The sequence below is a fragment of the Podarcis liolepis genome (assembly GCF_965112155.1).
Source record: "Podarcis liolepis genome assembly, chromosome: 1".
Classification (NCBI taxonomy): Eukaryota; Metazoa; Chordata; class Lepidosauria; order Squamata; family Lacertidae; genus Podarcis; species Podarcis liolepis.
Window position 1 is genome coordinate 119,757,939 of NC_139554.1, and position 21,067 is coordinate 119,779,005.

At 44.1% G+C, this 21,067-nt stretch overlaps 1 protein-coding gene across 2 annotated transcripts in view; it reads left to right on the forward strand.

Annotated features, from left to right (window-relative positions):
• The first annotated feature begins 16,203 nt into the window (after window positions 1-16,203).
• The window catches only part of WDR75 (WD repeat domain 75), a 43,145-nt gene continuing 38,281 nt past the window's right edge, over window positions 16,204-21,067 (forward strand). The window contains exons 1-3 of one of the 2 annotated variants that reach the window (XM_083468229.1): window positions 16,204-16,404; window positions 19,533-19,662; window positions 20,823-20,888. In XM_083468229.1, coding sequence (XP_083324355.1) covers window positions 16,319-16,404; window positions 19,533-19,662; window positions 20,823-20,888 — 282 coding nt within the window. In that variant the 5' untranslated portion in view covers window positions 16,204-16,318. Of the gene's footprint in view, window positions 16,511-19,532; window positions 19,663-20,822; window positions 20,889-21,067 lie in introns of both variants that reach the window. The other variant, XM_083468231.1, reaches the window with a different exon arrangement.

The following is a 21,067-nucleotide window of genomic DNA, read 5'->3' on the forward strand; positions in this document are numbered from 1 at the left end:
GTCTGCTTCTATCTACATAGCTATAACAGAGTATAAACAGTGGGACATGAGAAGAACAGCATTATTTCATTGGGATCTTCCACAGCAGCTGTGCAGTATAAAGCTTTCTCTGCATTTGGCTCGGCGTTGCAAAAATAACAACAACTAATATTTCTCAATTTTGCCCACAGCTTTCAGGATGATTAGTAACATTTAGGTTGCAACCTAGAGAACTTGGAACAGCTTGGCCATATATAACTATTTGCTTGATCCCTGTACACTTAATAAGTTCAACTGCGAACACACTCTGGAGCGCACCAGACTTGCAGCACGTCCATTGAATGAGCACACAGAAAGAGGCACTCTCAGCTGTTCCACACTTCTGGAATTCCCTGCATGTTCTGCAACAAACCTACAAGTTAGCAGGCAGCACTAGACCCCCACCTCTGAAATTGCTTTGGAGGAAAGTAGGGTAGACTTGAATGGGACGCGGGTGGCGCTGTGGGTTAAACCACAGAGCCTAGGACTTGCCGATCAGGAGGTCGGTGGTTCAAATCCCCACAACGGGGTGAGCTCCCGTTGCTCGGTCCCTGCTCCTGCCAACCTAGCAGCTCGAAAGCACATCAAAGTGCAAGCAGATAAATAGGTACCGCTCCGACGGGAAGGTAAACGGCGTTTCCGTGCACTCCTCTGGTTCGCCAGAAGCGGCTTAGTCATGCTGGCCTCATGGCCCGGAAGCTGTACGCCGGCTCCCTTGGCCAATAAAGCGAGATGAGTGCCGCAACCCCAGAGTTGGTCACGACTGGACCTAATGGTCAGGTGTCCTTTAGGGTAGACTTGGCTACTCCTCCATCTTGGATTAAAATGCAAATTGGAGAACCTTTGAGGCCAAAATCCTCATCTCGCATTTGAAGCAAGCAAGAAAGTCATGCAAAAAAAAAAAAGTATTTCCAAGCCAGGAAATACAAACCTCATCTTGTATCACCATAAAACATTTAGAAATCTAACCCTAAACTCAGGAATGGTAACCTGAAACACATCTTCTGCAGCTTGAAGAAATAGAAACTAGAAGTAATTTCTCTTCAACAAAAGGCCTAAATGAAGGCAGTGAACAGCCCACAATTTCTTCAAATTTTACATAAACTACCCTGGTAAGCGGCATTTTGGCATTACAATAGCTCTTTTCCTCTCTATTCCTCTTCCATTTGTGTAGCTGAAGTACACCTATTAGCACATTTGAAACTTTAGAAGTCAGTTTTACCTTTAAAGGCGTGGGGGGGGATCTATAAGCTATTTCACAAAATCAGTATGGAGGTATATTGCTTTCTTCCTTTCCAAACATTTTAGGAATAACATTAGTGATCTAAGTCTATCCATTGTGAATGAATTGGGTAAACCCAGATTTGCAGGGCTAAAGTATTGATATTGGTGTTATTTTGAGTGAAGCATCATATGCACCATGTCAATTAAATGGAAACACAAAAAGCTGAAAACAGACAGTAAACTCGGTGTGAATGAGCCCTGACCCACAACCTAATGTGTCAAAAAAAAAAACATGCTTGTCGAAGATTTTGCAGCAAACTCCTTTCTGGCAAGTAACAAACTTCCCAGCATCACCTGGTGCCTGGACCAAGGAGGATTGGAGTCAGTTCAGTCTCTATTAAGGTAAAGGGTAAAGGGACCCCTGACCATTAGGTCCAGTCGTGACTGACTCTGGGGTTGCAGCGCTCATCTCGCTTTATTGGCCAAGGGAGCCGGCGTACAGCTTCCGGGTCATGTGGCCAGCATGACTAAGCCGCTTCTGGGGAACCAGAGCAGCGCACGGAAATGCCGTTTACCTTCCCACCGGAGTGGTACCTATTTATCTACTTGTATTTTGACGTGCTTTCGAACTGCTAGGTTGGCAGGAGCAGGGACTGAGCAACGGGAGCTCACCCTGTTGCAGGGATTCGAACCGCCGACCTTCTGATCTGACCTTCTAAACCTAGGCTCTGTGGTTTAACCCACAGCGCCACCCACGTCCCTACTCAGCCTCTATTAGCATATGGTTAAATAAACTGCCTTGGAAAGGGCCCTGTCCATTTGTAACTAAGACACTTCTCATGTAAGTTTCCTCATGAAGATTGCCAGTATCGGTGGCTATTTAAGGTTGGCGTTGATACCTTCTTTCAAAGCTTCCCTGTCCAATTCCAAACACAACACTAGAAAGCAGAGATGGAAGAAACAGCGTAACATTCTCTGTTTCACTCATCCCAGACCAAAGCAGCCTTTGGGTCTCTTCAATTTTTTATTTTTTTTATTTTCAGTCTAGTTTTAAAATGACTCAAATAATAGGGTTGGTTTTTTTTTCCATTCCCGTTAAGGAAACTGGCAGTCTGAATGATCTCACAGTAAGGAATTTTCCCCCAGTACTCAGACGTTAAGTTTTCCTGTGCTCATTTCTGTCCCAGAATTACTCCCACGAGCTTCTTGGAGCCATTTTAGTCATTATTACTACTAGTAGCTCAAGCTGCCACACATGCGAGCTCCCCCTCTTCATTTTGTCCCCACCACCAACCATCAGGTAGGTTTGACTGCGAGATAAGTGACTGGCCCAGAGGGACTGCATGGCTGAGTGAGGATTTGAACCTGTGTCTCCCAGGTCCTTATTTGATGCTCTAACCAATATGCCACAGTTTACATTCGACTAAGGCTACCTATTGTTCCAACGTTCACTTCTGTAACTCCTTCCAATACACTTCACAAAGAGTCTTTCAAAGGGACTTGGGAGGAAACTACAGTGGTGCCCCGCAGGACGAATGCCTCGCAAGACGGAAAACCCGCTAGACGAAAGGGTTTTCCGTTTTTGAGCTGCTTCGCAAGACGAATTTCCCTATGGGCTTGCTTCGCAAGACGAAAACGTCTTGCGAGTGTTGCGATTTTTTTCCGCTTCCCCCCCTTTTCTAAGCCGCTAATCCGCTAAGCCTTTAATAGCCGCTAAGCCTTTAATAGCTGCTAAACCGCTAATAGCGCTAATCCGCTAAGCTGCTAATAGGGTTGCTTCGCAAGACGAAAAAAACCGCTAGACAAAGAGACTCGCGGAACGGATTAATTTCGTCTTGCGAGGCACCACTGTACCGTAGTTTTCCATGTCTAAGATGATGTTTTTTCATTATAAAGAAATGATAAAAATAGGGGGTCATCTTATACACGGATAGTGTAGATGGAGGATGGGCGATTGGTGGCATCTGCGAGCAGGTGATTGTCAGCGGTGATTGGGCGGGTGGCTGTGGCAAGGCGTGCTGGTAATTGGCAATTGGGCGGATGATTTGCAGTGAGTAGACAGACGATTGGTTGGTTCGGCGAAGTGTGCGATTGGCAGCGGCAGTCAGGTGGGTGAGCGATTGTCGGCAATTCCCCCCACCAAAAAAGCTGAACAACTCTTCCCCCCAAAAAAGCTGAACAACCCCGGGCAATTTCGCCCTGTTTCCTTAATTTGTAGTCTCCTCCCCAAAAATAGGGGTCGTCTTATATACAGAGGCAAGTTATCAGTGCCAGATTTATGTAAAGGCTAAGTAGACTGAATTCTAGGGTCTCTAAATCTAGGGGGCCTCGCCAGTCCACCCACTCTCCAGCGGGCAGTCTCCCCTCTCCCAAAATTGCAAACCCAAAACCTCATGTGAGGGTAGGGCAACTTGGCCCTCTAAATCTAGGGGGCCTCACCAGCCTGCCCTCTTCCCAGTGCCACAGTCTTCCCTCTCCCAAAATTGTAACCCAAGACTTCATGCAAAGGCAAGGCAACTCAGGCCCAGCAGCTATGAGACTCAGGGCTAGCCGGTGGGGCCCAATCTGAAGCATAGAATCATAGAATCATAGAATCATAGAGTTGGAAGAGACCACAAGGGCCATCGAGTCCAACCCCCTGCCAAGCAGGAAACACCATCAGAGCACTCCTGACATATGATTGTCAAGCCTCTGCTTAAAGACCTCCAAAGTAGGAGACTCCACCACACTCCTTGGCAGCAAATTCCACTGTCGAACAGCTCTTACTGTCAGGAAGTTCTTCCTAATGTTTAGGTGGAATCTTCTTTCTTGTAGTTTGGATCCATTGCTCCGTGTCCGCTTCTCTGGAGCAGCAGAAAACAACCTTTCTCCCTCCTCTATGTGACATCCTTTTATATATTTGAACATGGCTATCATATCACCCCTTAACCTCCTCTTCTCCAGGCTAAACATGCCCAGCTCCCTTAGCCGTTCCTCACAAGCAGTGGGGCACAACTTGATTTTTTTAAAAAAAAAAATTGTAAGACCCCAGTTCACATCCAAAGTCTGCAAAATCTTATAGATATAAATAAAATCCATCTAGATTGCCTTGGTGCGGGGGGGCACCTTAGGAGCAGCACACAGGGCCCAATTTGGCCAAATTGCTTCAATTGCCTTAAGGTCAGCCCTGATGAGACTGTGCAGGGGTTGCACTGACAAGCCCTGCAGCTTTTAGATCCCTGGTGTCACTATTCAGAGTACAGATTCAAGGACTTGTTATGGAAATAAAGGGGGGCACTTATTGGAAATCAGTTTTGTCACCTCCCCCCCAAACCCCGAAACAATGAGCCCAGCCACCTTTTATTCACAGTTGCATAAGCACCACACTACAGCATGGCCATAAACCTGTACGTTCAACCACTGAAATATACACACAATAGGTAGCAATGGAGATTTATGTTACTTCTTTATGAATGAACACTGTGTTTTATGAATGGACTCTATATTTTGTAAATTACCTAAGAGCCACCAATAGGGAGCTCTAGAGTCTGACAGCTAACCAATTGGGTACTACCAAACAGCAACCCCCTATTGCTGAAAGCAGGTAACCAGCAGGCAATGCTTCAGCTCAGCCTTTGCCCTGTTGACTGAACACCCCCTGCTGTGCAGATAATGGAGAAAGCTCATAAATTGTATCCCTTCTGGCATCCTGGCCAACTCTATTACGCTGGTGTAAACCCTGGTGCACCAGAAGCCCAGAATAGCAGCAAATAAAATCCACTCATATGTCAGCGACTGATAAGACTTGTCAACCAGTTCTTCCAAAGTCTTCCTAAATTATAAAGCTTACAGGCCAAAAGAGAGCAGGTCTGAGAAGAGCAAGGCATACAATGGGCACCACCAGTGAAAAGGCCCTGCTCCATGTAGCTCCTGCCCTGTCATTTGATAGGGTGCCCACTTGCCCTCCTTCTTGACATGGAATGCTCTCTATTGGAGTCTCCAGGTCCAGTACAAAGACCATAAGAAGGGTAGAGCAGGAACCTTGAAGTTCCCAACAGCTGTTAATCAAGCAAGCAAGCACACAGGTCACCTTTGTCATAGTCAGGACGCCTATGTCCTGGCCAGGCCTGCACCCAGTCTTGTTTTTGTATAATCTTGTTTGTCCTCAGTAACCAAAATTATATTTTATCAACATATACAAGCAGAAAAGTTGTTTTCCTTCATTTGCAAGGAATTGTACAAAACAAAGTGGCACTAATAAAGAAAAGTTGCAGGGTGGCAACAGAAAGCAAACTAAAAATGCTTTTGCAGTTCACCAAACTATCCAGAAATATCAAGTTATAGGAAAACTGGTGCTATCAACAGTAATCCTTCTAGTTGGTTAATTGCAAGTGTGTTGCAGGTATAAATACTGTTTGTAATGAAGTGAGAACAGTAGTTTACTTGCTAAAATTAACAAATATGAAAGTTTTGATAATTTAAATTCTAGATTAAAATTGATTACTTAATTGAGAAGGGGATTGTAACAAAAACACTGAGGCCTAATTTGAATAGTAATAGTGCCTGGTATCTGGTGGGCAATCTCATCCTTTATTTCCACACTGTGGCTGCAGACCAAAGCACTCGTCAGGAGAGCTATGAGATTCAGGTGAGGGTCAGATGCCTTGTCAATTCCAGCAGGTATATAACAGGAAGACCCAGCCTGTGCAGGCCAGAAGGAAGGACGGACCGACCAGTGGTCTGTGTGACACCAAGTGAGGCAACATAGAGACTTTCCAAACTTGCAGTGTTACCTTCGAAGCAAGTTATTTCTTTACAGAAGAATAATGGGTAGACACTTTCAAGAGCATGATAAACTCGCCATCACTGGGGGGGGGGGGAGTATTTCAGGGCTTTTCTTGAAAGTTGTTCACTGACAAGAACACACATGCTTCTTTCCTCCAGAAGAGTACGTCATCTCAGGCAAGGAGCCAGAACAACCACCTCCTCCCAGGATTGATGGAGTTGCAGATCCTGAGGGAGGTTGCACTTTGTTAACTGCAAGGTTTGGGGTCTCATCTATATGCATCAGTTGCAGGGAGAACTGGTACAGCTGTGGTGGCTCTGCTCATTTCTCTGGTGGACAGAAGTGGCGCTCCTGTATCAACCTCTCTACGCACGCAGCTGCAGCAGCAAGCACTTCCCTTCCCCCTCCTTTAAAAAAAAAAAAAACAGATTTGCTGCAAGACCTCTTGGCAATATGATTGTTTTCCCAATATGAAATACTGCCAATACAGCTGCTCAGATTTCACCCCCTTCAGCTGTTGCTGGAAAAACTGCTGCAGCCAGATTTTGAAATCTTATCTTTACAGATGGGTGACAGGAATTGATTCGCTGTTTAAAAAAAAAAATTAAATCAAATGGAAATGCCATTATATAATTACTTGTGTACACTCAGAAACCCCAAAGCATTTTGTTCAAAAAATAAGGAACATGAGACAAGTTATTTGACGTTAAGTAACTCTAAAATGCATACGCATTATAGAATAGGCAGCTTACAGCTGGTTTAAGACAGAGACAAAAGTACATCGTCCTTTCCCATTAGGAAAATGAGGAAATACATTTTCTACCATTATAAATACCAAAGACCATTTTGCAGTTGAATAGACCACAGTACAGTGGTACCTCAGGTTAAGTACTTAATTCGTTACGGAGGTCCGTTCTTAACCTGAAACTGTTCTTAACCTGAAGCACCACTTTAGCTAATGGGGCCTCCTGCTGCTGCCGTGCTCCCGGAGCACAATTTCTGTTCTCACCCTGAAGCAAAGTTATTAACCAAAAGCACTATTTCTGGGTTAGCGGAGTCTGTAACCTGAAGCATATGTAACCCAAGGTACCACTGTATTATAAACAGAAATGTCAATTTCCTTTTCAGAATAGGCCTCAAGATGCTACCTTTTTTTCTGGTATTCAGACAACACACCATGGAAAAAGTAATCGCAGGCTGGAAAATTGTACTGAGCTGTAGGCAAGAAGCAAGAAGCAACAGCCTGGAGCTAACTAAGACCCACAAGCTTCATTGATTTCTCCATGTTTTATGTACAACCATGCTTGCACAATTTCTACTTCTCAGGCAGTTACAGTGGTACCTTGGGTTACATACGCTTCAGGTTACATACACTTCAGGTTACAGACTCTGCTAACTCAGAAATAGTACCTCGGGTTAAAAACTTTGCTTCAGGATGAGAACAGAAATCGTGCTCTGGCGGCGTGGCAGCAGCAGGAGGCCCCATTAGCTAAAGTGGTACCTCAGGTTAAGAACAGTTTCAGGTTAAGAACGGACCTCCGGAACGAATTAAGTACTTAACCCGAGGTACCACTGTACTGACTTTTCTGGAAGATTAATGAGGACAAGGGAAGAATAAGAAAACCATGATGGGTGATATCCAATGTCCTGCAAATGAACAGATGACAGTTCTTCCCTCTCCTCTCCTCTCTTCTCTTCTCCTCCTGCAGCCCCCTCTGCTCCCAAAAGATGCTCTAGGGCATAGCTATCAACTGTCCCTTATTTGGCGGGAAAGTCCCTTATCCCAGCGCCGTGTCCCACTGCTGTCCCTTATTGATGATGTCCCTTAAATTTCCAGGGTTTCAAAGGAAGCAGCTCCTCTCCCTCCCTCCCTGCCGGCCAGGGAGGAGGGAGGCTCCAACTGTGCTGCTTGGCTGCGTTGCTCACCCAATAAGGAGTCTAAGAACGACTGGGGGGTGGAGCTTGCATGCTTTGTGCCGATCAAATCGGCCGCGCTGCCTGGGGACTTGCCTTTGCTCAGCGCTTCCCAGCGGAGAGGTGACAGTGGTTTTTCTTGCTGCATCCCCTTTGCCGGGTTGCTGCACTGTGGGAACCACCGCTTGAGGCTTCGTTTGGCTGTTGGTTGACTAAAGTCCCTTATTTTGGCTGCTGATCCCTTATTTTCGAGGTTGCTGGTCCCTTATTTTCAAATCTGTAAGTTGACAGCTATGCTCTAGGGCAGAGCTTTCCAAACTTTTCATACTGATGACACACTTTTTAGACACGCATCATTTCATGACACAGTAATTCAGTTCCACTAGCAAACCAGAGGTTTAACTAACCCCTTTCCAGCCCCGGCAGGGAGCATTTGTGCGACACACCTACACACCTACACACTGCAGCCAACACACTGTGTCGCGGCACACAAGTTTGGAAAGCTCTGCTCCAGGGGATCTCCAACTCCTCCAGAACAGAGTGGGGCACAGAGGGGAGAAGGGAAGGGGGACCCTGTTCCATGAGCAGAACTAAGTTCTACTAGAAGGGGAATGTAAGTGGATGCCATCCTATGAAATTGATTTAAGGAAGACCTGTAAAGCTGAAAGTCAGTCTGCTTCGTGTTTAGAACACAAAATTGGCTGAGAAATGCAGTTCGTGGCTTCCGTGGTTTGACTCAAACGTACAAAAAATGAGAAGATTGTCAAACATGAGCACACAGCTCTTAAATTTAATATCAATGAACACAGAATTTTTCCAGTTTCACAATACAAAAAAACCCATTGCTTTAACTTTTGAAAGAACTCAACCTTCTCCTAGTTAGCAAATATGGGCGTTCACCATTATACGTTGAGAGAAAAAGTAGTGTTCAGGAGTCTCTACAGATTTAAACAGATGTGTGTGATTAATGGTATAAATATGCTCAAGAGGGTCATTCCATTCCTTCTTCATTTTTCCTTAACCATTTAATCAGCCCTGGCACTGCAAGTGCGTGACCTTCTAGCATGGAAGGAAAAAGGAAGACAATTTTTTAAAAGTGAACGGTAGACATCGTGATGTAAGAAAAACAAAACAGCCTCAGGATTTCTTCATGATCACTTTTCCTGCACAAGACAGAAGGGGATATGTGCCAAGGAATTTGTCTGACTTGGGTATAAACCAAGTTTTCATAATGTACAAAACAATGCTTATTTCCTTGAAAGAAAAAATATGAAAATGGTTTCAAAGCCAAAAGGATCCACTATGTTCCTTCTTATGTATATATGGATCTCTGATAAAAATTGAATTTTTTAGCTACAGTGGTACCTTGGGTTACATACGCTTCAGGTTGCAGAAGCTTCAGGTTACAGACTCCACTAACCCAGAAATATTACCTCAGGTTAAGAACTTTGCTTCAGGATGAGAACAGAAATCGTGCTCCGGCAGTGCGGCAGCAGCAGGAGGCCCCATTAGCTAAAGTGGTGCTTCAGGTTAAGAACAGTTTCAGGTTAAGAACAGACCTCCGGAACAAATTAAGTACTTAACCCGAGGTACCACTGTACAATGCGACAAACACATGCTAGGTGTAAGATTGAAGACTGAAACACAGACATATCAATACTCAATTACTTGTATACTAACACAGTTTAGTGGTGAGATTTGCATCGTAGTTTAAGGAATAAGTAGTACCAATGGGAAACTTGATTTAAAATCAATCTAGCCTGCAAGTTGTTAAATCAGAATCTGAATAATCCAATTTACAATGCAGAGAAAATCGGGCTACCACAAGTCCTTAAGGAGTTGCTAAGGGGGGGGGGGGAGAGGAGGTGGATAGGAACATTTGCAAAATAAAAAAAATATGAGTCATATGTCTGCTGCATGGAAGAATCAAAAAATTTTCCCTAGGAAGAAAAGAGATTGCTTTTTTTTATTCCATTATGTCAACACTCGCAGTGGCTCTAATAATCCCTCATTTTATGTATCCATTTCTTCCAAATGTTTTAGCACTGAGATGAAGCTCTAGTGACACCCAACGGCTTTCCCAGTTTTGACATGCAAGAGCAGTCGATGCAAATTTGCATCCATATTTTAAACTAGGGATTGTTCAAGACAGCATATGGAGGAATTGTGTTTCTTTATGGGGATACTTTCATACACATTCGGAAGACCCCTTTTTCACATGTTACACATGATGGAGCCTGCCTTGCTTTCTTTTACCTGGTTGTCTTCTGTTTTATTTCTCTGACCAAGAGTGGGCCTTAGAAGAGCCTATGTCCCTTGAGAGGGAATTGGGTGTAAAATCAAACAAAAGTACAGTGTTGCCCCGCAAGACGAATGCCTCGCAAGACGGAAAACTCGCTAGACGAAAGAGTTTTCCATTTTGGAGGTGCTTCGCAAAACGAATCTCCTATGGGCTTGCTTCGCAAGACGACAATGTCTTGCGAGTTCCTGCTGGTTTTTTCCCCTTCCTCCCCCCTTTTTCTAAGCCGCTAAGCCGCTTATCAGCTGATCCGATCAGCAGATAAGCCGCTAAAAGCCGCTAATAGCGCTAAGCCGCTTATCAGCTGATCCGATCAGCAGATAAGCCGCTAAAAGCCGCTAATAGCGCTAAGCCGCTTATCAGCTGATCCGATCAGCAGATAAGCCGCTAAAAGCCGCTAATAGCGCTAAGCCACTTATCAGCTGATCCGATCAGCAGATAAGCCGCTAAAAGCCTCTAAAAGCCGCTAATAGCGCTAATCCGCTAATCCTTCAATGGGCTTGCTTCGCAAGCCGGAAAAAACCGCTAGACGAAGAGAATCACAGAACGGATTCTTTTCGTCTTGCGAGGCACCACTGTAGCATTAAAAGACAGAGCGGATTCTCCTTCATGGAGAGCACGTGTTGCGGTGGGAGCAACCATGACATTGCCTGTTGCTGGGCGGGTTGGTTTGGATGGCCACGGATTTGATTGGGCACTTCCAATGTTGCTGGGGGAAACCGATTGTTGCAATTTTATTTGATTGATGGGGTGCTATATATGTCCTTGTGTGCAGCGTTAAGCTTCTTCTTTTCACTGCACACATCGGATTACCTGCCCACCCTCCCTTTATTTAGGGTTTGTTTGCGCTTACCTTGCTATGCCTGTCATGGGGTCGTCCGCCTTGGTGCGGGGGCCTGGTAGGAATTTTACCATTTGGCTGATTGGCTGCTGCCATTTGGGTTTTGCCTACTGCGTAGCAAATTGTCACAACTTGTAAGTTGCGGTAGTTGTGGTTGTTTAGTCGTGTCTGACTCTTCGTGACCCCATGGACCAGAGACCGCCAGGCACTCCTGTCTTCCACTGCCTCCCGCAGTTTGGTCAAACTCTTTTTTTTTATAATGATATTTATTAAGCATTTTAAAATTACAGAAAAAACAAAGAGACAAAGAAGAAGAAAAACAAGGGAAAAACAAACAGCAATCAAACAATACAAATCAATAAAAATCAAAAGCAAAAAGCAAAACCAAAACACATAACACATCTAAATCAAAAAACAAAAGTAAACCACAAAAATTTAAAAACAGATCCAATATTCTCAAATCCTTAACTGTCATTACTAATTTCATCGACCTCCTCACACCTCCCTTTTTTGTATTCTAGTTATTAATTATCACAGCAAATCCTTCCCATTTTTCATAATATTCTGTCATTAAATTACCTTAATCTATTTTAACCTTATCTTACTATAAAAAACCCTAAAACTTAAAACTTAAATCTTATTTATACCAATTTCTCATAACCATAACATATTCTTGCATAGTTCTTTTTAACATTTCTTCTAAAGCTAAATAATTTCGTTCCAACATTTTTCTAATACTCATTAATTTTACAAAACAATCCTAAATAAAAAAAATTTAAAACTTCCTTCCAATCTTCATCCAACGTCTCTTCCTCCTGGTCCCGGGTTTGGTCAGTCCTTTCTATCCCATCCATCTAGTTCATTAACCTGGTAATCTTATGTCCGAGGCCCTTAAGTCTCTTCCATGTCCCTTCCGCAGAGCTTCTTCATATTTATACCTGTACTTTACTTTGTCTCCTGGTCCTTTCACTCGTGGAAACTCCAACTTGACAGTATTTTTGTCCCTTCTCGACAGATCAGCCCCTTTTCCATAGTCCACACTGAACTCCATGTGGTATTTAAAAGCATGTTTCAAGGTCCCTCCAGAGTTGACGACCCCCACAACCCCAAACTCCTCACGGCCCATTGCCAGACTTGAAAAGTCAAGACATCCCTGCATAGGGGGGTCTATCCAGCCCCCCATCTCCAAGCCAAACAAAACTCTATCTCTCCAAATCTGGCTTTTTCCAAGTTCATTTGTCAGATCCAACAACTCATGTTCCTGCTGGGCCACAGCTCCCTCCATCTCTGCCACCCGAGGTCCAGCAACAACCTCCTCCCTCATCTGATCTGTCAGAGCACACTCCTGAGTTGATTCCTGGGTGGGCTCTATATAGATACCCACTACCTGTCCAAAATTTCTAATCGCAACAGTCATCAAATCCGTCTTCTCATGTAACTGTTCCAATAAAGCACTTGTCTTGCAGAAAGCACGCTCCAGAGCCTCTGAATACATTGTTATGCAAGGTCAGAAGTCTGTTCCCACGATCTTAATCTGTTTGCAGCTGCGAAGCTCCCCAGTTCAAATTTAATAACAGTTTCACAAGCTCCCTCTAGGGGAAGAACTTCTATTTGTATCAATCTCTTTTCTTTTTTTCTTTTTTTTTTAACAGCAGATCTAACAACAAAGTTTCCTTTTTCAGATATTTTGTCAATATTTGTTCCTTTAAAATGCGAAAGAGAACAATGGAATCACTATGTTTCTCTTCTTTTAACTGTCTGTCAAAAACATTTGTCTATAGTCAATGAACTTCCCAAAAATGTCTGTCCTGACACCCCGCTCCCAGGTTCAAGACGGTGGAAAATTACTTTTCTTTACACTCTCTTCTGCAGGTTTAAACAATCCGGAAAAAATCCCCCCTCTTCTCCTGCTTCCAAAGGGGGTTCAGTAGTTTTAGATGATGAAAGTTGATCCTTTACAAATGATTTTCTAAACTCTAGTTTGCCATGTCTTTGCTTTAATCTATCTACAAGAAACGGAAGGCTGACTTCCTGTTTAGACCTTCCCGCTTCAGTGCCAAATTAAGAGGAATTTCTTAATCCAATTTTCCGTTCTACTCACAGATCGTTGTTTAAAGTCCAATTGTCCAAATTTGATCTGCTCACGGGTAGTTGTTTTTGTAGCCAAATTGTCCCAGGAAAAAGGTAGCGCTCTCCGGCAACGGCTGTGCGGCTTCGCTCCACGGAAGAAGCAGTTGACTCTCAGCACCGCGCCACTAGCCCCTCTTCGCTCTGGAGCCCGTAATTGGGTTCCTTTATGAATTGGGGGGGCGCGAAAGGTGCCCGCCAAGTCCCATGGTCACAGGCTTCATCCGCCTGTAATTTTTAAAAGGGTCCCCGCTTCGCCGTAGCGGAACAGACCCGTTTTCCGTGGAGCCAGTCCCTCCGGATCAGAGGGAATCCGCCATTACCGATGGCGCCACCCCGGAAGTCCACAGTTTGGTCAAACTCATGTTAGTAGCTTCGAGAACACTATCCAACCATCTCATCCTCTGTTATCCCCTTCTTCTTGTGCCCTCCATCTTTCCCAACATCAGGGTCTTTTCCAGGGAGTCTTCTCTTCTCCTGAGGTGGCCAAAGTATTGGCGCCTCAGCTTCAGGATCTGTCCTTCCTGTGAACACTCAGGGCTGATTTCCTTAAGAATAGATAGGTTTGATCTTCTTGCAGTTCATGGGACTCTCAAGAGTCTCCTCCAGCACCATAATTCAAAAGCATGCGGTTAGGCATTGGTTAATTTTTTGGTTGGTGGAGGGGATGAGGTTGGCTGTGCCTGCCCCTTCAATGCTGCTGCTGCAAACGTATTCTGTTAAAGGAATCCAGGGGCTCGCCATGCTTTTCTTCGTACCCCTGACAAAGGGCTAGGGCCATGCAAGAGCCCCAGGGAGCATTTGGGGAGAGGTGTGAGCCTGGCACCCAGCTTTTTCTCTCCCCAAAATTGCTTACCCTTACTGACTTCCACATGGGTATGGTTGTCCTACCTCCAAGTGGGAACAGATAGTCACTAACCAATGCTAAGCAACCACTCACTTACTGTAATTCAATAAAGTTGTGGCCAAAGTCCAAAACAAAAATGATTTGTGAACATGTTTTTATTCAGGGGTGTCTTGAAGGTCCTCGACACGCAACTTACCCAAGCAAAAAAGCTTCTAAGAATTATGCAATAAGTACAACTTTTGATATTTTAATTCATTTTTCATGAACAGTCAGTGTCGAAATCTAGAGTTAGAAAACTCCCTGATATCTCTTTTCTCCAGTTTACTCCCAGCAGATCGCTTTTCCTTTTGTACCCTTTAAATAAATTAATCCATTTTGGAGCACATTCTCTATTATTCTTTCTATTTAATCAAGGCAAGCTGGGAAAGCTCTTTCCAGTGCATACAACTCTTGCTTCCCTCACCCACAGGCTCAACCGCAGCTGGGTATTCAGTTGGCAAATGTCTGCAGAGATAAGCATATCAATGTTATTTAAGCTTACAGCTCTGCGTTTTGTTTTTAAAATAAGCTTGAGGGTCAGGTCTCTCAGCACGGTGCAAAGCAGGCTCTTGAGCAGGAAACTGATACTGCCTTCAAACGATGGAGACTGTTAAGTTGTGGGTGAACATATCAGACGACACAGCGATTCTCCAAACAGCTCTTGTTTATTCACAGGTCAGAACTGAACTGAAGGGTTCAGCCAGTCTGCTTATATAGAGCTCCAGTACAACGTAACTGTAACAACTTTCTGTAACTATCCAATCACTGAACGTCACTTTCAATCCCTTATTTGCATATGTGGACCTGAACTATCTACAGTATCCCTCTGCTGGCCCAGGGTGAGAACTTCAGCACATAACAGAGACTATATATCATATTTATTCGAGTATAATGTGCACTTCAATTTTCAGAACCTTGAAACAAAAAAAAGTATTTGCTGGCGAATGTAAATGTGCCATTGAATCTAATGTGCACCTTAATTTTCGCAACATTGTTTGGCCAAAAAAGGTGAGCAGTAGATTCGAGTAAATACAGTGTGTGTGTGTGTGTGTGTGTGTGTGTGTGTATACACACACGTACGTTTGTGTAGAGAAGAGCTTTCCAAACTTTTCATGTTGGAGACACACTTTTTAGACATGCAGCATTTTGTGACACAGTAATTCAGTTTTGCATCATTTTGTGACACAGTAATTCAGTTTTGCATCATTTTGTGACACAGTAATTCAGTTTTAATAGCAAACCAGAGGTTAAACTAACCCCTTTCCAGCCCCTGAAGGAGCGCAGGGAGCATTCCTGCCATGCACCTACACACTGCAGCCAACACACTAACGTGTCACAACACACAAGCTTTGGAAGCGCTGGTGTAGAGGATTATAAGTGTAAAAAGTCGCCCACCCATGATTTTGTTTTAGCTAAAGGAGTGCCTCCAATTCTAATCCCAGCCAGACGGGTGGGGCTACAAATAACAAAATTATTATTTTCATTCATCATTATAATTAATCCCCATAACTGCTTCCATCAACGGGTTATCTTTATCTTTTATACCCTGCTTTGACCTGTCCATAACACCCCCTGCGCCAAGGAAAACAAAAATCACGCAATGGCCACCACGCCGTTTATACTCAAGCGGAATAAACGCACAATGGCACGAGGCTGCCGCCCCGCCTCCCTTAAAAAAATGAATGAAACTCAACGTTTTGTATTTAAAGGAAAGTCGCCTTTAACCGTGAACTCTTTATATTGCGTTGTTTCCCACGACTGATGTATCTATGATGAAAACCCTGTACTGTACACATAGCATTGGAAGCGAGATGGAGACCCAACTCAGCCTCATGCAAAATAAGGATTGCGCGACTCTTCCATTTCTAGCTCTATGCCCCGTTCTTCCTGGCCGGGAGCCGATTGCCAGACCCTGACGCGGACTTTCAGTCCAAAGAGCCTAGGAAAAGGAGGAGCGTCACTCTTCCGGTTTCTGTTTTGAAAGCTCTTTCTATCCCATTCCTTTCCATCTCTATGGTCCTCTTTTTTTGTTTTCTATCGTCTTCAATTGCAAGAAAACCGGAAGTACGGGTCTAACGCCTTGGAACGTCGTGACAGCAGAGCGGAAAGAGGAGGAGGAGGAGGGCGGTGCTATTGAGTTCTAAGTGAAGGTTTGGGCTAGAGCGGCAACGGAGCTTTTACTCTTTCTTCCGGAGGAGCGAGGCGGGTCGGGGGAGGTCAGAGGTCGGAGGTCGTCGAGGGAAGATGGTGGCGCGCGAGCAGCTCCGCGTGGTTCGCTGCGGCGGCAGTTGGCTGAGCGGGAGCCGCGCGGTCTTTTCGGCTGATTCGAAGTGAGTGGCGCTGAGGGGATCAGTGGGGGCTTTTCAGGAATGCCAACCGCTTAAGCCGCGGGGCGGCGGCGTCAGCCCCATTGAACGCGGCTGAGTTTACTCCCGAGTAAGACACGCGTCTAGACGCCACATTATTAGTATTATTAAGACACGCGCTCAGGCTCCACATTATTATTATTATTTATTAAGACGCGACGCGCGCTGTGACTATTATTATTATTTATTAAGACATGCTCTGAGACTATTATTTTTTTATTATTAAGACACACTCCAAGACTCTATTATTATTATTATTATTATTATTATTATTATTATTAAGACAAACGCTGAGACACTTTATTATTTATAAGACACACGGTGAGACTCATTATCTTTATTGTTGTTGTAATAATAATTACTATTGGGATGCAGGTGGTGCTGTGGGTTAAACCACAGAGCCTAGGACTTGCCAATCAGAAGGTCAGCAGTTCGAATCCCTGCAATGGGGTGAGCTCCCGTTGCTCGGTTCCTGCTCCTGCCAACCTAGCAGTTCGAAAGCACGCCAATGCAAGTAGATAAATAGGTACCACTCTGGCAGGAAGGTAAACGGCATTTCCGTGCGCTGCTCTGGTTCGCCAGAAGCGGCTTAGTCATGCTGGCCACATGACCTGGAAGCTGTACGCCGGCTCCCTCAGCCAATAAAGCGAGATGAGCGCCACAACCCCAGAGTCGGTCCCTTAAATAATAATTACTAAGATATAATTGCTATAATTAATAGTATACCGCCTAGTTCCAGAAAGTCGCAGGGCGGTTACAACATAAAATCACCAACATAGAAACGCAAAATACATAACAAAAATAAAAACAACCCAATAACACACACACCCGTCATGTTTTGTGGGTTTTTCTAAATAAGGCCGAGTGGGCTGTAGGATCGCACGCAGTCTGAGGTGCACTGTTTAGGTTGGTTTTGTTCCAATCTTTTCCCTTTTTAGTTTCCTAAAAAATACGGTTTCAAACAACGACTACCACAATTTAAAAAAAGAGAAGAATGCCTAGCAAAATTTACTGCCCTATTCTAAGATACACAAAAGTTAAAACATTAAAGCAGGTTTAAGATGACCCCAGCTGTCAACCTGAACAAGAATATTTTTAGTGGGCACCGGTGAATGAGTACAGCAAAGGCCCCTGTTTGCTCTCAAAAGGCAGGGAGTTTCAAGGCGCAGGCACTGCTACACTAAACTATCAAATTATAATTGCAAATGCAGAACGGGCATTGTGTGGCAACTGTGGTAGTGCTGATTCTGCCAATTAAATGTAGGGATAGGAGGTATGTTCTGTTAAAACAGTGAATTTTTCTTCATGGGGATTTGTGCCCCAGTATCAGCAAGCTTTTAAGATCTTTATAACGGAAAGTAATGAATGAGGAGAGGAGTGTTACACTAGATCAGCATAAGAAATTGTCTTATACCCAGGCCTTCTGCTCTACCACTGAGCCCATACCTTTCCCCCTTAGAGTTTTGAAAAGTGCATATACAGTGGTGCCTCGCAAGACGAAATTAATTCGTTCTGCAAGTTTTTTCTTCTTGCGAGTTTTTCGTCTTGCGAAGCATGGTTTTCCATAGGAATGCATTGAAAATCATTTAATGCGTTCCTATGGAAACCGCTTGCCAGGCTGGCGGTGCGGAGAAGGGCTTTTCTCCCCACCGCAAGCCTTCAGGACAGGTACGGGAACAGGGGGGAAGGGGCGCAGCGCTTCTCCTCTGTTCCCGGGGCTTGCGGTGGGAGGAGGGTTTTTCCTCCCCACCGCCAACATTCAGAACAGCATTCTGAATGTTGGCGGTGGGAAGGAAAACCCTCCTCCCAGCGCAAGTCTTCAGGACAGCCATCCGAAGGCTGGCGCGGGGAGAAGGTCTCTCCGCCCCACCGCCAGCCTTCGGAGGAGCCTTCCGAAGGCGGCGGCGGGAGGTGGTCTCTCCGCCCCACCGCCAACCTTCGGAGGAGGTCCGAGGACAGTGGGGACCTCCCCGCTGTCCCGGAGGTTTCCCTATGGGGTTTCGTCTTGTGAAGGAAGCCCATAAGGAAATTCGTTTTGCGAAGCGCCTCCAAAACGGAAAACCCTTTCGTCTAGCGGGTTTTCCGTCTTGCGAGGCGTTCGTCTTGTGAGGCACCACTGTATTATGTGGTACAAACAATCCAGAGTAAAAGAGGCTTCTGATAAACTGGCCTTTTTAATAGTCCTTAGACTTCCTGGAACTATGACAAAAATGTGTTTAAACCACATGGTAATAAATGCAACACAGTTCATTCTCCAGTTATCTTTTGCTTCCATTCCCTCCTCTTGTCAACATGTTTCATCCCTGTCCCAATCAAAATTTTGAGCTGTAAACTCTTTTTATGCTACTCTAAGCACAGTGTATATTAATGCCAATATATTTAAAAAGCATGTTTTGGTCTATTGCTATCATTTGGAGAAACAAAATACAGAAATATTTATATAATTTTTAAACAGTTATATTTCACTTTTCTGTCTCCATGTTAGGCACGCATGGCAGCTTGTGTTTAATATAGTATTTAAATGTCATTACACGTGGCATTTAAATACTACATGACCTGGTTCACGTGTATCATTAAGATAAACCAATGGTTAAAATGCGATTGCAGGAATCATGGCCACATTGGTCCTTTCCCCCAGTTGTCCTGCTCTGCATGAAACTCAGCTTTGGTTTGGTTTAGCCAAGTTTTGTTCTGCTTACCATGTACGGTTTGTCTGGAGGTGACAAGCTATGGGCCCATGATGACTTAAGTTGCTAACTCCCACCCAAAATTAGCTCCAGATAGCATGGCAGTAAGAGAACTGGAAGAGGAGTAAAACAGCTACAATTTTTACTGAGAGTACTTGCGTATCCGCACATTCATGGTTTGGTATTGTATGCATTAGATATGAACTGGACCATACTGAAAAATAGTCTGGTTTTCCTGTACCTTTGGCGGTTGGGAATTGGTCTTTTACATGTAATGCTGGATGTGAAAATGGATAAATATTATCTAATATGCTTCTAGAATTTTCCAAGTTAGCCTATGTTGTTTCTGTCAAGTACTATGAGTGCCTTTTAATTGATTTCTGCCTTTGATTTCATTGCTTATAGGTACCTTTTGTGTGCTTCTGGTGACTATGTGAAAGTCTACAGTACAGCTACAGAAGAATGTCTGCATGTTCTCCAAGGTCACAGCAACATAGTGACAGGAGTCCAGTTGAATCCCCAAAACCATCTACAGGTTGTTAAAATTTTGGCAATGCTAGTCCTATCTTAGAGCCAAACTACAAGCAGCATATATAACATAATTGTCATTAAGTGCAAACTTTCCCCTGCCCCCAACTTGCTTGGAGAGGGGCAATTTGGATTAGAGGGCCTGAGACAGCAATTTACAAGAGGGCAAGGAGGCTCCCACTAGAGCCTCTTTTTCCACTGCAAAATTTCAGCACCACATAGGGACCATAGCAGAGGGCAAAGGATTTAAGTCCCCCCCCCCACACACACACACATACGCCAGGGTCCTAATCAACATCAGGGCACCAACACTCACATTGGCACTCAAGGGGAAACTGGGATAAATATCCTAGGTAATTTTGCTGGTGCTTAACGGTGACCTGCCCTATAATCTTTGAATGAAGGGCAGCATAGAAATTTGATATATTGTTGCTGTTGTTGTTGTTGTGATATGTTGTTGTTGTAATCCCAGGCCAAATCCGTGATTATGGCCAGGTATGAGTATAGCTCAAATGGAGCAAATTATACGTATTCTGCAATAGTTTCTTATCACTTCCTGGCCCAGTTGAAAATGCTGGTGGAAAACCTATAAAACCCTTCCTGGGCTGAGGTCTGCATAGCTTAGATAACATTTTCTCTCACCCTCATGTGCAGGTCTATAATGGAGATGCTGCTTCATATCTTGTCCTTTATGGACATAATAATTTGAAAGGACTCAAAGCCGCATCTCCCTTACGTGACAGACACAACTAGTGGAACATTCTGCTCAGTGATGTGACTAGCTACATCTTTGCTGGTATTTTGGTTTCTCATGGAATACATTTCTTCCCTTTTAAGAGCGGTCGGCGCTAGGACATACTTATTTGGACTTAAGTCGCAATCGTTTTGTCTGCATCATAGTTGATTTTGAATATCATCCCATCTCTGGTCTGTTTTTCTCGTAAATGTGCTTGTGTGTTATATCTTCAGCAGAGAACATGGTATGTGCAGTTTTAATTAAATAAGTAGTAAGGGCTTTTTTCAAAGGTGTTAGAACCACTTCACATTTTGTTAGCGTTTTTGTCATACACAGGGAGTAATCAGCACTGCTAAGAATCAAAATGCTTTGTAGATAAACCAGAATAGGACCTTACAAATCATTTTAATATGTCTTTGTTTCTCCACCAGCTCTATTCCTGGTCTCTAGATGGCACTATTAAACTCTGGGATTTTATGGATGGCATTCTCATCAAGGTTTGTTATGTTTTCTTTGCATCTCTTCTTTCTCCATAGCAGCCCATGGGCTTCTTATTAGATTAATGAAATGGTATGCATTGGAGTGAATAAAACAAATCTCTGTGATTCGTGAGTAAATGCTCTGTTTGCAGACCTGGATAGGCTTTGCCACTGCTATGCAAACTGCACTGTGGCAT